At 37.9% G+C, this 14,280-nt stretch overlaps 1 protein-coding gene across 1 annotated transcript in view; it reads left to right on the forward strand.

Moving 5' to 3' along the window:
* NAV3 (neuron navigator 3) overlaps nucleotides 1-14,280 on the forward strand; it is a gene marked incomplete at its 5' end in the record, with an annotated part of 248,995 nt that overhangs the window by 116,012 nt on the left and 118,703 nt on the right. Inside the window, one exon of the mRNA XM_084205736.1 lies at nucleotides 6,321-7,356. Coding sequence (XP_084061862.1) covers nucleotides 6,321-7,356 — 1,036 coding nt within the window. The remainder of the gene's footprint in view (nucleotides 1-6,320; nucleotides 7,357-14,280) is intronic.

Here is a 14,280-nt window from a genome sequence, read left to right on the forward strand (position 1 = left end):
TCATATCTCTGGGTTAGAACCGAGTTGAAAATGATACAATATACATAGTACCCGTTTGCATCCTTGGGGTCTGTGGGAGGAACAAGTATGCAATGAATGTTCTTCATCCAAGCAACAGGCAGCTATCCAGATTTTTTTTTTTGCAAAACTCTGATGACCATGCTTTGCCCCTAGCTGTATCTGAAGATATAAAACCATCCTTTCAATAGTTATTCCTTTATTTTTACTATCAGGATAGAATGTTTCACGTAGTTCTGTAGTGGGTTTTATTTTATCAAGGAGTTGTTTGTGTCAAGACATCCAATCTAAAACTAGAAAAAGATCAGTGTGAAAACTGAGCACACACTGTATAATTCACAAATACAATAGTGAAGTTATGAAGCAGGAGATGTGGCTACTTGAGTGAAGGTATGTACAGCAGTTTAGGTTTTAGAATTGCTTCACAATGTTAACATGTTTGCTACTGAAATATGTGAGAGTGAAATGATTCAAGGTGAGACATGAATGTAGATAATAATTTTCTTAGCTCGTTACTTGGAAACTCTTTTGACTGCTAAGGCTTGCATTGCATTGTACATTTATGTGACTTTTTGCATGATGTATTTCTTTACTTCCCCATTTTTTACAGCAGAGAAGGAGAATCTTGATGAGGTTTTTACTGAAGTCACCACTTGCAAGAGGATAAGGGGTGGTTGTTTTTTTTTTAAAGTCAATCAATTCATTTTAGAGAAAATAGAAGTAATGCTGCATATCTGCAGACTACTGTATTTGATATGTTTCCTATCAAAAGAACAGAATGGATTAAAAAACAATAATTTTACATGATAATCAAAGATAAATACAAGTTTGTTTAGGGTATAAAGCAGAAGCTCATTAGAGAAAATGACTGCTGTGAATGCAAGGGCAACAAAGTCAAATTCTTTCATAATATCCTGAAAGAACAAAAGAACTTGTATTTGAGTATGCTGTGCTCTACTTTTTCTTAACAGAAAAACAACCATACCATGCTATATTTTAAATTTATACTTATTAGTATAATATTAGTTACTATAGTAACTAATTTTTGAATATTACAATGAGATTTCCAGGTACTTTTTTGATATTTTTAAAAGTATTTTAGGATGTTCTGTAACTTGAGATTTTTGAAGAATTTGTTTAGAAACAAACTTCAACCTTTACAATAGTAATAATATAAAATGATATAAAACCCGTCTTTTCAAAAAAGTACTGCTACCATACAGTAAGAAACTGATTGTTTTCCTACAGTGCAGCACAAATAATAGATCTTATATTTAATTTTTACTTCTGAGGCAGATGCTTGGAGCAAGATAACTTTACCAGCTTTTTTTGAATGCATGCACAGTCCATATACCCTAATTTCTAAAACAAAGAGATGGCTTGTGCTAATTATATACCTTAGATATTGGGACCATCAAACCTCTTCAAGGACAGACCACTGTTGTTCTGTTCCCTGCTGTACACCTTCCTGTATGTGCAATAAGGAGACTTCAGAAAATATATACAGCGTAAGATTTTATTTTAAATCCAGTTATAAGTAGTACTTGTAATCCATTCCTGCGTAACACTGTCTCTGATTCCCAGTGGGGAATGGATATGCAGTCACAGAGTTAAAGGAGACCTGAAGGTGATCCAAAAGAAGTGATAAAATACTAAATGCTCTTATTAAGTATTCCATTATTTAGTCTCTCATTGATATGATCTCCTTTGAATGTTGCTTAGGGGGAAGTTCAACTCAGTAAGAAACCTGGCTCCCCTGAGCAAATGCAGGTTTGCTCTTTATGAAGCAGAGCAGCTCTCACCAACAGACTGGATCCATTGTGTCACTCCAGTAACTGAAGTTAGACCTGGTTATGTCTGAAATACAAAATGCACCAGGACATTAAACAGTGGAGCTTTGGTGCAATGCCTTTTTTTTTTTTTTTTTGCGGGGTTTTGCAGATTATGGATCAATTTCAAAGAACATGCATGCTTTTCAGACATGTCAGATTTATCTGCCTCTGATTTAATAACAAAAAGATGAAAATAAAATGAGGAAAATTAAACTATTTAAATGAAGTAATTATTCAGATTTCTAATAAGGTAGAAAAACAGTGCATTTTGAGTCCAGCAAAGAAATAATGTTCTAATTTGCACATTTTTAAAACAAATCTTTATCCTTTAGATCTTAGAAACAGTGTATTGGAACACTGATGAAGGGCTCTATGTCATGGAGTTGCATTTCCAGCTTTTCAATATAATTTAGTGATATAAGATGGTGTTTCTGTTGTCTCCAAACTCAGTTTTACAGTATTTGGTTATTTTGCCCATATGAACTCTGAGAAACTCTGCCCTGGTACTCTATGGTGTGATGATGCTGATGCAAATTGTTCATCTCTGGCCAGTATGTACATCTATGGCTAGTTTGTGTATGTTTCTTCTGGTGCCACTATTTTTCCATTTATCCCTGGTGGTGTTCTCCTCTTGTGCTGATAAGGGGTAGCTACTTTCTCATGGACAGCTACAAAGGGAGAGTTGAACAAGCTGAATTCTTTTAATCTCACTAGATAGACCTCCCATTCCTTCAAACATTCTTCTAGCAACCCTTTGCAACTCACATTTTCTACTAACCTTTTTTATTGTGACTGGCTAAAAGTGGATAATCTGGACACCTGCCTGCTACAGAATATTTAGATTATCGTGAGTAATTTTTCTGCAGTGGAGGAGCTGTTGTTAAGAGGTTGTCTTCTCCAGCAGCACAGAACACAGATGAGAATACAAAGGAGCTTGGTTATGTGCTGGGCACGAATGCAATTCTTCACATGCCCTTTATTTGTTCAACAGCCTATGAAAAGTGGATTTGAAATGGATCAGTCATCATGGCCTGGCTGTGTTATGGTAGAAGTTTTTCTTTTTGCATTAAACATCTGAGGGTGTTGTTTTTCTGCTGTGCTTTTACAGTGGAGGTTGAACTCTGAAGCGCTGAGTTCTCAAGCAGAATGCAAACCTGTTTTCACCAGAATCTGACTATGCGTATCAGGAATAAGGGGTTAAGCCCAAAACAGAAGACTGACTTCTTGTAAAATTTAGTTTACAAAAATAACAAATCATTTTCATAGGTTAGGTTCACTCTGTCTCAAAATCACCACAAGGTGGGGACAGGTTTCATGTAATGAGCAGCTAAGGCCAAGCCCAATTGAGCACACAGAAAGCAGTTAATTGTGTGCAGCTTCAAGTAATGCATTTGTGCTGGAGGTGGGGGGAATAGATCTTTTAATTCCACATCTTTAAACATACAGACAGGTTGTCATATTTCTTGAGGGCATGCAGTTCACATTCCTTGCAGGAATATTAAGGATGCCCTTTAAATTGAAGGTTAATGACAAGCTAAAATTCTCTGAAATTTTTTGTTGCTGTTTATGATTTGTGACATAGGGATCAAATAAATATCAGTGGGTCCAGGAACATGTAGTTTTTTGCTATTTATGCAGCAGAATAAGCTGCTGTTGAAACAGTAAATACTCTTCTTTTTACATTTTTCCCTCGATGAGTTCAATATTATACAGCTGGAAATATGGCAAGGCAGGCATTCTTTTTAATCAGAACACTTTTTTACACTTTTTTTTTTTTGGTAATAAAACTAATAGCCTGAAGCCATAAATATGTAACATAACTAATACAACAGAACGTTGTGGCGTCACACTGGTCACAGATTGTTACATGTATTCTGCATTGGCTTTGCATATTCTTATGGTGAATTTTTCTTCTGCAAAGCTATTGGTATAGCTTAAGGCTCCAATTCTCCTGTGTATTTAGGGCCAGCTTAGTGCAAGGCAAGATGTGTGCAAGTGCACACCCACTTTTGAGCTCTCAGCCCTGTGGCGGATTCCTGGTATAAATTATATTAAAAAAAAAGAAAGCCTGAGGGCTGCAGTAATTTCCAACAGCTGTGGTTGGCCCCAGGCTCTCTGACAGCATCTGAGGCTCACTAGATGAGAAGAGGGGCCTAGCCATAAATCCTGCCTTGCTCCCAAGGGATCAGCAATGCAGCTGCCCACCAAAGGTGCTCCATGGTGCAAGCTGGAGCCTGGGAAATATGCTGTAATTAAGCCTGTCACAAAAAATACTCTGAAGCAAGCTTTACCTCTGAAAGTTTTCTTGCTTAGAACAGGACTTGGTAGAGCTGCATGAAACCTTTTGTGAAGGTGGAATGAGCTCATCTACAGCATCACAGAATGTGTCAGGTTGGAAGGGACCGCAGTGGGTCATCTGATCCAATCCCCTGCTCAAGCAGGGTCATCTCACAACATATTGAACATGAGTTCATCCACATGGCTTTTTAGTATCTCCAGTGAGGGAGACTTCATAACCTCTCTGGGCAATCTGTTCCAGTTCTCAGTCATCCATACAGTAAAGGAGTTCCTCCGTGTATTTGGGTGGAACTTCATGTGCCTCAGGGTCTTCCTGTTGTCTGTTACCTGATTGCTGGCACCACTGAGAAAAGCCTGACTTCACACCCTCCCTCTAGACACATTGGTGAGGTCCCCTCTCAGTCATCTTTTCTGGAGGCTGAATTGGCCCAACTCTCCCAGCCTATACTTGAAGGAGAGGTGTTCCAGTCCCTTCATCATCTTTGTCACCCATGCAGCACTGTGGCATTTGCATACCAGGCTGAGATGCACACAAAAAAAAGCTGGGCAGATGGAATTATATCGCATCCATAAAGTGGAGGTGGTTTGCTTAGTGGAACTAGATACTAATAGAGTTCAGCAAGTAAAAATTTTGCTTGTTATCATATTACTTTTATTCAGACTACTTTATAATGTTTTTCGACTAGAACTTCTTAATGCTATTCAGAGCAGTAAATTTTGCTATGTTTTCATTCTCTTTGTTAAAGGAAAAACAGCTTAACTTTCAGTATTCTCAAAATTCTGCCTTTCCTGAATGTATTAGCAGACTTAAGACTTCCAGATGGGTAGTTGAATCTTTACTTGAGGTTTAGGGCTGAGACTGCAAAAATGAAAGCGATGCATAACTTCATACTCTGTGCTGAAGGGGCAACTGTCCTCAGCATTCTCATCTACATTATTATTCAGATGGGGGGCCCCAAGGTATAACATACTATGTGTATATGCAAAGCATCAAGAACTCTTTTTGTCATTACACAAACTATATTTGAATTGTATGTTTCATGGGCTTTTTGTAGTACAGAATTCAATATACTATAGACCAGCTTACATCTAATTCCCCAACAGTCCCAATACTGAATGGCACAGCAAGATGCAGCCACTAAAAGAGCGTATGTCAGCTGCTGAAACAGTTGTGTACTACATGATTTGATTGCTATTACCACTTCATTTCTCTGGTGTTTCAGAGTGATGGTGTTTATATACTCAGATATGTCTTGGGAATCTGAACTTCATACAGAAGAGCTTAACCCTTTCATGCATTGGTTTGTTTCACTTAATAAGGCTAGGTGATGAAAATCACAGCTATTAATTGGTATAGCTTGATTATTGGAGAAGGAGTCTTGTTCTCATTCAATCTGAAGAGCCACTGAAGTTCCTGGATGATGCAAATGTAGTGAACATGCCAGAGCCTTCTTTGCCTACCTGAGTTCAGAGCCAAGCCAACTATCATTGCTGTACCCATGCAGATGATGTATCACTGTAACTTTCAAGTACTGACACTGGTGAAATTGCTGATAAACTTTTTTTCTACCTTTGAGAGAGTACTGCGATAAGTTCCTGAAGTTAGCTGCTAAAAATTGTTAACAGTACTTAAAACTAAAAAATGAATTGCCACCACCAGCCTTTTTCACTTTTATGACTGTTCATTTTTTGCATTTCATTTCAGTATTATTAAGTCCTTCTTCTCTTGCCCAAAACCTTAGCTTTCTAGCACATATTTTCTTTTCATTAAACATCAGACCGCTCTTTGTCCAGTTTTGGTTTTCTGCCATAATTATAGCATTCTTTTTTTTTTTATTCTTCAGTGTTTTGTTATGAACAAGTGATTAGGAAAAATAAAAGATTTAGAGATTAAAAAATAAAATCTTTACTTGGAAGACTTGATTGGCATAATGAAATTGTTGTAAGGAAGGTGTTTCTGAGGCTTTCTTGGACTTGTGGAAGTATCAAACACTGTGATAATGGAGGGAAGAAAGGTATATTCTATTAGCATCCTTCATGTTCCATGCACATATAAATTATGTTTATTTTAGATCACAAGTAGATGGGTTTTAAATGCCAGGAAACATCACCCTCAAGCATGAGATGGGAGAGTAACTATACCACTATGTCTTTTTTCTGTTTTTTAAGCAGATTCACCAAAAGGCCCTCATCCCTCTTCAGGCATGAATGGAAATGTGCAGCATCCCACCAGCACCGGGCAGCAGCAGGTCTCTGCCATACCCTCTCCAAGTGCCAGCAAGCCTTGGCGCAGCAAATCCATGAATGTCAAACACAGCGCGACCTCTACCATGCTGTCTGTGAAGCAGCCCAGTCCTGCAACCTCCCCTACTCCCACTTCAGAGAGGCTCAAGCCACCCCCTTCTGAAGGTGTGAAGCCCCCTTCATCTGGACAAAAATCTATGCTGGAAAAATTCAAGCTGGTTAATGCTAGGACTGCTCTGAGACCTCCTCTGTCGCTGAGCTCAGGACCCAGTGACAGTGGGAGAGAGGATGACAACTTTTCAGAGTGTGGTGAAATGGATGTCTTAAGTGGTGGGGTGAACAGCGGCGGCTCCACAAGTAGCAGTCCCAAAGTATCACCCAAGTTAACCCCCCCGAAAGCTGGCAGCAAAAATCTCAGCAATAAAAAGTCTTTGCTACAGCCAAAGGACAAAGAGGAAAAGAACAGGGACAAAAACAAAGTTTGCACTGAGAAAGTGGTCAAGGAAGAGAAGGATCAGGTCATTGAATCGTCTACAAAGAAGAGCTCAAAAATTGCAAGCTTAATCCCAAAGGGGAGCAAGACAACAGCAGGCAAGAAAGAAAGTTTAATATCATCTTCTAGTGGGATCCCAAAACCTGGATCAAAGGTGCCAACAGCAAAGCAAAACACTTCCTCCACATGCACAGGGAGTAAGGAGGTTGAAAAACTGAGGACTACAAAAGGAAACCAGTCCCAGTCAACACCAAAATCTCAGCTTAGTGAGAAGGCTTCTCCTTCCTCTGGTCTTGCTCCTTCTGAAGGGAAAGAACCAAGTGCTGCTCTCACCCCAGGATCCTCCGTCAGTCTGTCAGCCTCGATGGCTGCGGGCAGTGGCCAAGGCACAGGAAATGGTGCAGTCCAGCTTCCTCAGCAACAGCAATACAGCCACCCCAACACTGCCACGGTAGCTCCTTTCATTTATAGGTAAGATCATGGAGAAAATTGGGGTTTGTGCTTCCAATTAGGCAAGAGAGCTAAAATGGATAAAGTAATGGTGGATCATGCTGTTATCCCCCAGTTTCTGTCACCGCATCATGCCAATGTTTTTCTAATATTATTTTTTAATTAATGTTACTCTATGAATAATTTCTTACAAGAACTCTGAGTCTTTACCTTGTACAAAAGCAATCCACTGCAAATATTTGCTATTTAACATTCAGGGTGTTTTGATTAGAAATACAGATCATGTGGTACATTCTCTGTGCTGCTTTTGAAAGGTCACGGCTGAGTCAGGCTTCTAGTGTGAATATTCTTGTTTGCATTCTAAGAACCTCATCATCTATTGGCTGATGTTCAATAATATTTGCTTAGAACTCACCCTTCTTTTAAAAGATCATAAAATAAACTCCTGGTGTTTTCAGAATGTGTAACAGTACTGGTGGATATTTGAAGAAAAAACATATGCAAACTTCTACAAGTATTCAGAAATATTTCAACAGTTTGTGTAGACAGAAAAGGTTGCTGTTTGCAGTTCTTTTCCTGTTTAGTTTTCTACATGAAATAGGTGTAGATGAACTCCCTGCAGACAGTTAATTTTTACAGGCAATAGTAACTCTTCAGAGGGCCAAGGCTCTGGAAAAGGGGAATGAACATTTGAATGTATCAACATTTCTCCGAATTTATTTTGCTGTATGATAGAGCAGTGGAAGAGAAGCTGGAATATTCATTGTTGTACAACTCAGAAGACAGAAAAGTTTAGAAAGATTGACAGGCTGATTTGAATAATATTTTCGGTTGTCAGCTGTTGGAAGTTTTTAGCTACAGTTGTGGGTAAATTTAACATCTGATAAAATGACAAATACAATATTAAGCAAAATATACTGCCACTTTTTGTTAGCGACTAGTACTCTGGATAGTCTTGGCTAAAGATTAAAGAGGTGATGAAGTAGGCTCTGAGGAAGTATATATATCATTACTAAACACAACTAAACATAGCTTCAAAACCAATCTGGATGACTGATAAATTCAGAAAATCATATGGGAGGAAGAAAAGGCTCAGTATGGGTTATATTTATTCTAATATGCAGTGGAGCCTCTGGAGTTTCAATTATATGTATCACTAGATGCACTTCATATGCATGTGACAATCTGGAATAACCTCAGTGAAACAGAGGATCACTAGGGTGGTACATGGGACAGCCTACATATGTGTTAGGGTGCATACACAAGGAAAGAGAAAAAGGAGCTATTCTTTGCCTTCAGACATGTGCTGCTCAATGGCTATTTTGCTAAATATTGATGCCATTTCATTGCATGATGGAGATGTCTTAGTTTTGTTTTAAACTTTGCCTTGAAGCAGTATGTATTTTGAATATTAAAGGATGATAGAAGCGTGCATCCTCCAGTAATATTTCTTATTAGTAATTGTCTCTTTGCTTCAAACAAACAGCAAAGGAGTATTTGAAGTTGAATCTCACATAAAAATAAAATTCTCAGAGCCAGTGTCTGATCTCAAAATGCCATAAACTCAGAGTAAAAGACTGGCTTTGATGAGGTTGCTTCAATATGTATCTCTCAAACTGAGTGCAGAATCTGACTAAGAAATACACAGTAACTAAATTTCTTTCAAATCTCCAGGGGTTTGTAATACTGCACAATGATTCAAAAGAAAAAATATAAATATAACCAAGGATAAAATACCCAAATTTTCAAAATTGGCATATTTATTTCTGTGGATATATGGTAAGTGGAAATGAGCAAGAGGCTGGGGTACTATACTTACATTTTTTGTTCTTCAACATAATTGTTTTCAATGCAGTCACTGCCATTAATACACAGAATTTTCAGGCGTGCTTTTTAACTGCTTTATATAAGTTAGCAAACAATGAATACCATTTAGACTAACAGGGTTTTTTCCCCAGCTACAAGGAATATCTGGGTTCTGTGAGTTTGTACTTCAGTCCTTGTAAAAAAATTTCAATAAAATTTAGTAAAAATACAGAGTTATCCGGAGTTCTGCAGAATCTTGTAATATACTTGTGTCATCTATTTAGACCATTAGCACAAGCATAACTAAGCTAGTGCTTTCTTGATTTGTTGCTGATACCTGCAGATACCATGTATTTTGAAATATTTTTTTGTTAACCAAAAATTACTGTAGATTACTGTGAGGAAAATTAGGTATTCCAAGGAGTTTTTCTGAGACTGCCCTGTTTTTAGCTTAAGTAAGTAAGGCAAACCTATAATAGTTATTAATAGTCATGTTTACAGGAAGTCTATATTTTTATTAATGGACTGTGTTAGTGGGAGGTTCTCTAGTGGCATATTGCAGTATTCAGCTTTGCAGTCTTGGTGCTTTGCCCTATCTGATATCACATGGTATTTTTATTCGTCTTAAACACCTGACATCAAAATTCATATGGGATTAAAACTTCTCTTCAAACATCAGCAGTAACAGTCAGAGTTGTGTTTGAGATTATCTAAACAGGTATCACTTAAATTCTTCCATTCTGCCAGAAAGTGATTCTTTATTTTCAAATGTGGCTGTGAATGTACTATTTAAAGTCCCCTATGTGTCCTCTCTGAAGTTGACTGCAGTGTCCCACTGATGTAGGACTGAAGAAGATGTAATTTATTTGCCAGAAAGCTTGATAAGGCAAATACAGTAGGAAGGTTTAAGAGACTGTATAATTGTTTGAAGTACACCAGCAGCTACTTAAAATTGCACGTTCTTCTAGTTAGACAGAATTGTAGGAGACTGGAAATTGTACCATTTTCCCAAGTCCCTTAAACTTGTTTTGAAATTGGCCTTAGAATTTAGCTATCTTCCTAGCAGTGCTTAAATTTCAAATGGAGAAGAGTAACACGAAGTTTAGCACTTACTAGGCTATAATGCAAATGGGAGGAAAAAGGTACATTTAATGTACATTAATGACAAAAAAAGAAATCTTGCTGAATTTCAGTAGGAGAACATTGGGTTGTTACTGGATGCATGTACTGCACTTCAGCTTTATTTTATTAAGTCCTCCAGTAACCACTGCAGGGGCTTAGTAAATCTCTCTCCCGTGGCTGAGATACAGAATCTAAAGCTCTCAAATCCCAGGGCCTGTGTTGCTCAGGAATTGCTTACTGCCCAAAATGCTGAAAGTATAGAAATTCTTGTAGAGAATTTGCTGACCACTCATCATCCTGAGCTGCACTTCTATGTTGTGCATTGCTTAAATTTCCATTTTTCAGCTAGGTTTTAGTTTGATGATAGCAACATCTGGAAGATGTTTCAGCAGTGTCTGAATTGCAGTCTTGCAGAGATATTCTTTCAGTTCTGGACTACAAATACCAGTTTGGCGCTTCTTTTGTCCCTGCAGAGTAGCAAAGTGGTAACTTCAGCTACCTAATATGCTGGGGTAGAGAAGATGTTGCCAGACTCTTCTCTGAAATGCAGGGTGAAAGGATAAGAGGTAACAGATACACGTTACAGCAGCAGAGGTGCTGATTGAAAGTTAAAAAAATATGGTTTTAGTTTGAGGGTGGTGAAACACTTGGTGCAGGCTGTAGAGCAAAGTTATGGAATCTCTGTCCCTGTGCATGTCCAGGATCCAACAAATCAAGGCTCTGAGCAACTCAATGTGACCAGACCCTCTTTAAGAAATCGTTGGACGAAATGGCACCTAGAACATCTTTCTGATCTCAATTACTTTATGATTATGTAAGGACTAAAGTATTCAACAGATAGGGCAGAAAAAGGGCATATCAGTGTAATAAATAAACATGTTACTGGTTACTAAAACTTTCTTCCCAACTCCTTTACTACATGGTGATTAACGCAATTGTTTTACTGGGCCAGTCTCAAAGGTGAGCAGGAGGTTCAGAGCAGTGACAGATGGAAAGGAGTATATAACTGGTTGTGTCTCTGGAAGTACAGTGGCATTCAATTCCAGATGCCTATTCAGGATGTTTTTGTACAGGCTTAGGGAAAAAATTATACTACTTTTCAAGGATCCTGCAACAATAACATGTGCAGGGTTTCTTGAAGCCATATTGAGGTCCTGTTTTAAAGACCAGAAGCAACTTCTGTGTCACTGATTGTGGAGTTGAAACTAAGTTTACCGGAAAAAAAACCATTCTGTCAGTTAATTGTGTTTGTTAACAATAGATTATACTGCTAAACATACTTTCTTCAGTAAAGTGAGGACTCAAGGTCTTACTGCAGTGCTGTTATTTGCTTTGCTGCTGTGAAAATAAACAGTCACTACCAAAGTTTTGCAGCCATAGGTAGTGCTAAAGATTGCTGCTCACCAGTTTTAGTTGTAATAAATACATGGTCTTCAGACACATCCTCCAATTCTTCCATGATAGATTTTCAAGTAATTGTGCAAGGAAAGTTTCCATTGTAGAGGTGTTAGTTTAAGAGATGGGAAGAAGCATAATAAGTGAAGAAATCATTGTAAACACATATTTGATTAATTCAGTCCTTTGACTGAATAAGATGTTTTCCTTCTTTCTCATTGCTCTTTTTAAATATGCTAGGGAACAATCCCATTCCCTTCCTTCTCTTTTGTGAGACTAAACCAAATCAACTCTTTCTGATTTTGTGTTTGCAGTTTCTTTGGTTTTTTGGGTTTTTTTCCCAGAAGGGTTTATTCTTCCCCATGAGCATCCTAGTAGCCCTTCCTTGCATCTGTTCCCAATTTAACTCACAGTTTTTGAACATGGGTGATTGAACTGCTCGTATTACAGATGTGGTCCTGCCAGTCTGTCAGACTGACAGTGATACACATTCAAGACAGCTGCATCTCAGGGAGCTGTTGGAAAAACGCCATCATATTCATCTGATTTTTTTTGGAATGTCAACTAAAAAGCAAACAGATCTTTGATGTTATCTGTGTTTATCTAAGGTTGGCTATTTTGTTAGAGACAGGAAATGACTGACTGTGTTAGAGACCACTTATTAAGTGGTGTTTCAAATTCTGTTCTTAATTACCCTGTACAGGCTCATTTAATCAGAATGAATAAGCTTGTGCAGGTCTGACTGAAAGAAGGATTTGTCCGATTAAGTGAGTTTGATACTCTTACAAAATAGGTAGCATGTAACTCAGTGGGTTGGAGATAAATATATTCTTTGATTGCCATGATTGAAATAGAAACAGATTGTCCTGTTTTTATGAAGGTTGCCTAAATTAACCTCCACTCTAGATCACTGGGCTGGCTTTGACTAAATTGAAATTCTTTTCACTTTTTTTGATATCAAGAGAGATGTAAGAATTTAATTCTTTTTGAGGCAGTGGGCTGTGAGTAGGTAGAGGATAGAGTATCATTCATTTAGGCCAATGTGCAAGGCTAATGAGAAGATCACTTAATTTGCTGTTTACTTGCTTTGAGCTTAATCTGTGCTGCAGCCCTGCAGTGATCACTTGAGTTCATAGGATTAATATGTCCCACTGAAAGACATTAAAGCCAGAAGTATAGAAGACAAACCTCACCATTTCATTTTCCATTTTTTATAAAAATTAGAAGAGGCATTTATATTCTTGATCCAATGTATCACAACCCACAATGGACCCACAGCAATGCAACTTGAAGTTTTAGGTACCCAGTGTGTACCTAGGCCTCCTTGTTCCCCAAGAGCCCCAAAATCCTACATTATTTTACTTGGAGATCTTTCACCCCTAGTCTAGTGTTTCATTCTCAGTATCTGGGCTAAGCTCAACTCCAGAGGAAATCAGGGCCTTGGCCATCCTGCATGAAAAGGCAGGACTGGTGTGTAAGTGCTGGCAGCTGCAGCCCCCTGGAGACCTCATAGAAAAAGAGCTGTTTGTGAGAGACCTGTTCCCTCCCTGCAGTGTCTCCATCACAGCTACCCAGGGGCTGGTGCTATCTAGTCCATCTGTACCACAACAAATAACCTGTTGTCCCAAGCAAGCAGAACTTAGGTTGCTGTGAAACCCATAGTCCTCCATGAGATTTCTGTTGTTTCCTCAGACCATTAAAATTTTGATGATTTAAAGCCCGTTGGAAAAGCAAGCAGGACTGTGGAGTTTCAGAGTGTGTTCACTGCAGAGGGATAGAGCGAGCTCTTCTTTTATTTAAGAGACTCTCCTCTCAAACATCAAATGTAAAACTACATTCAAGGTTGGCAGGACACAGCTAACCTTGCAACATGTGCTGAGCCTGTGTTTCCAGTAGTGTGGGACAGACAAGAACCAAAAGTAGTTTTTCATAGAGCAATTCTCTGTTTCCAGCATCCCAAAAGTACAGAAATTGGTAAGAAAACTGATCAGGCATAATTTCTGTTTCTGAGTTGGATGATTCTAATCAATGGGTTCCACCATGTCAGTACTTGTGTCAGTACATGTGCTGCTCTTTGTGCAGACATCTGTTTCCTCATCTAGTGTTATCAATTACTGAACAAATTCATTCAGTAAATATAAAGAAAATATTAACTGGAAATTTATTTCATAAAATAAGTTGCTATAAAATTATTTTGAGAGATAAGTCACTGTTTTTATGAGTTTTATTTATTAAATACAGATACAAAGTTAAATGTTTCTCTTTTAAGTTTAGTTGGTCATTGGAAACACTTTATGGTTAATTTTGAAAATTGAACTATAAATGTCACACTTTAAAATTAGGATATAAATATTTAACTAGTATTTTAATAAATCAGAAGAGTGACTGCTATTCATGTCAGGAAAGCTGGAAGAGCTTAAGCTCTAAGTGAGGATCTTTTAAAATTTTATTTCAAAAAGTGGCTGTTATAATTTTAGATGTGTTCTTTTACTGTATACACATGGTTGTACATGTTGCTCTTTGATGACATCATAGTTCAGCAGCTCCAGGGTAAAGCAGATTCTACAGCTGTTTTGTAAGAAGAGGCAATAAGTGTGTGAGATATTTTTTATTATAATCAGT

The sequence above is a fragment of the Fringilla coelebs genome (genome assembly GCF_963513975.1).
Source record: "Fringilla coelebs genome assembly, chromosome: 5".
In the NCBI taxonomy this organism is placed as follows: Eukaryota; Metazoa; Chordata; class Aves; order Passeriformes; family Fringillidae; genus Fringilla; species Fringilla coelebs.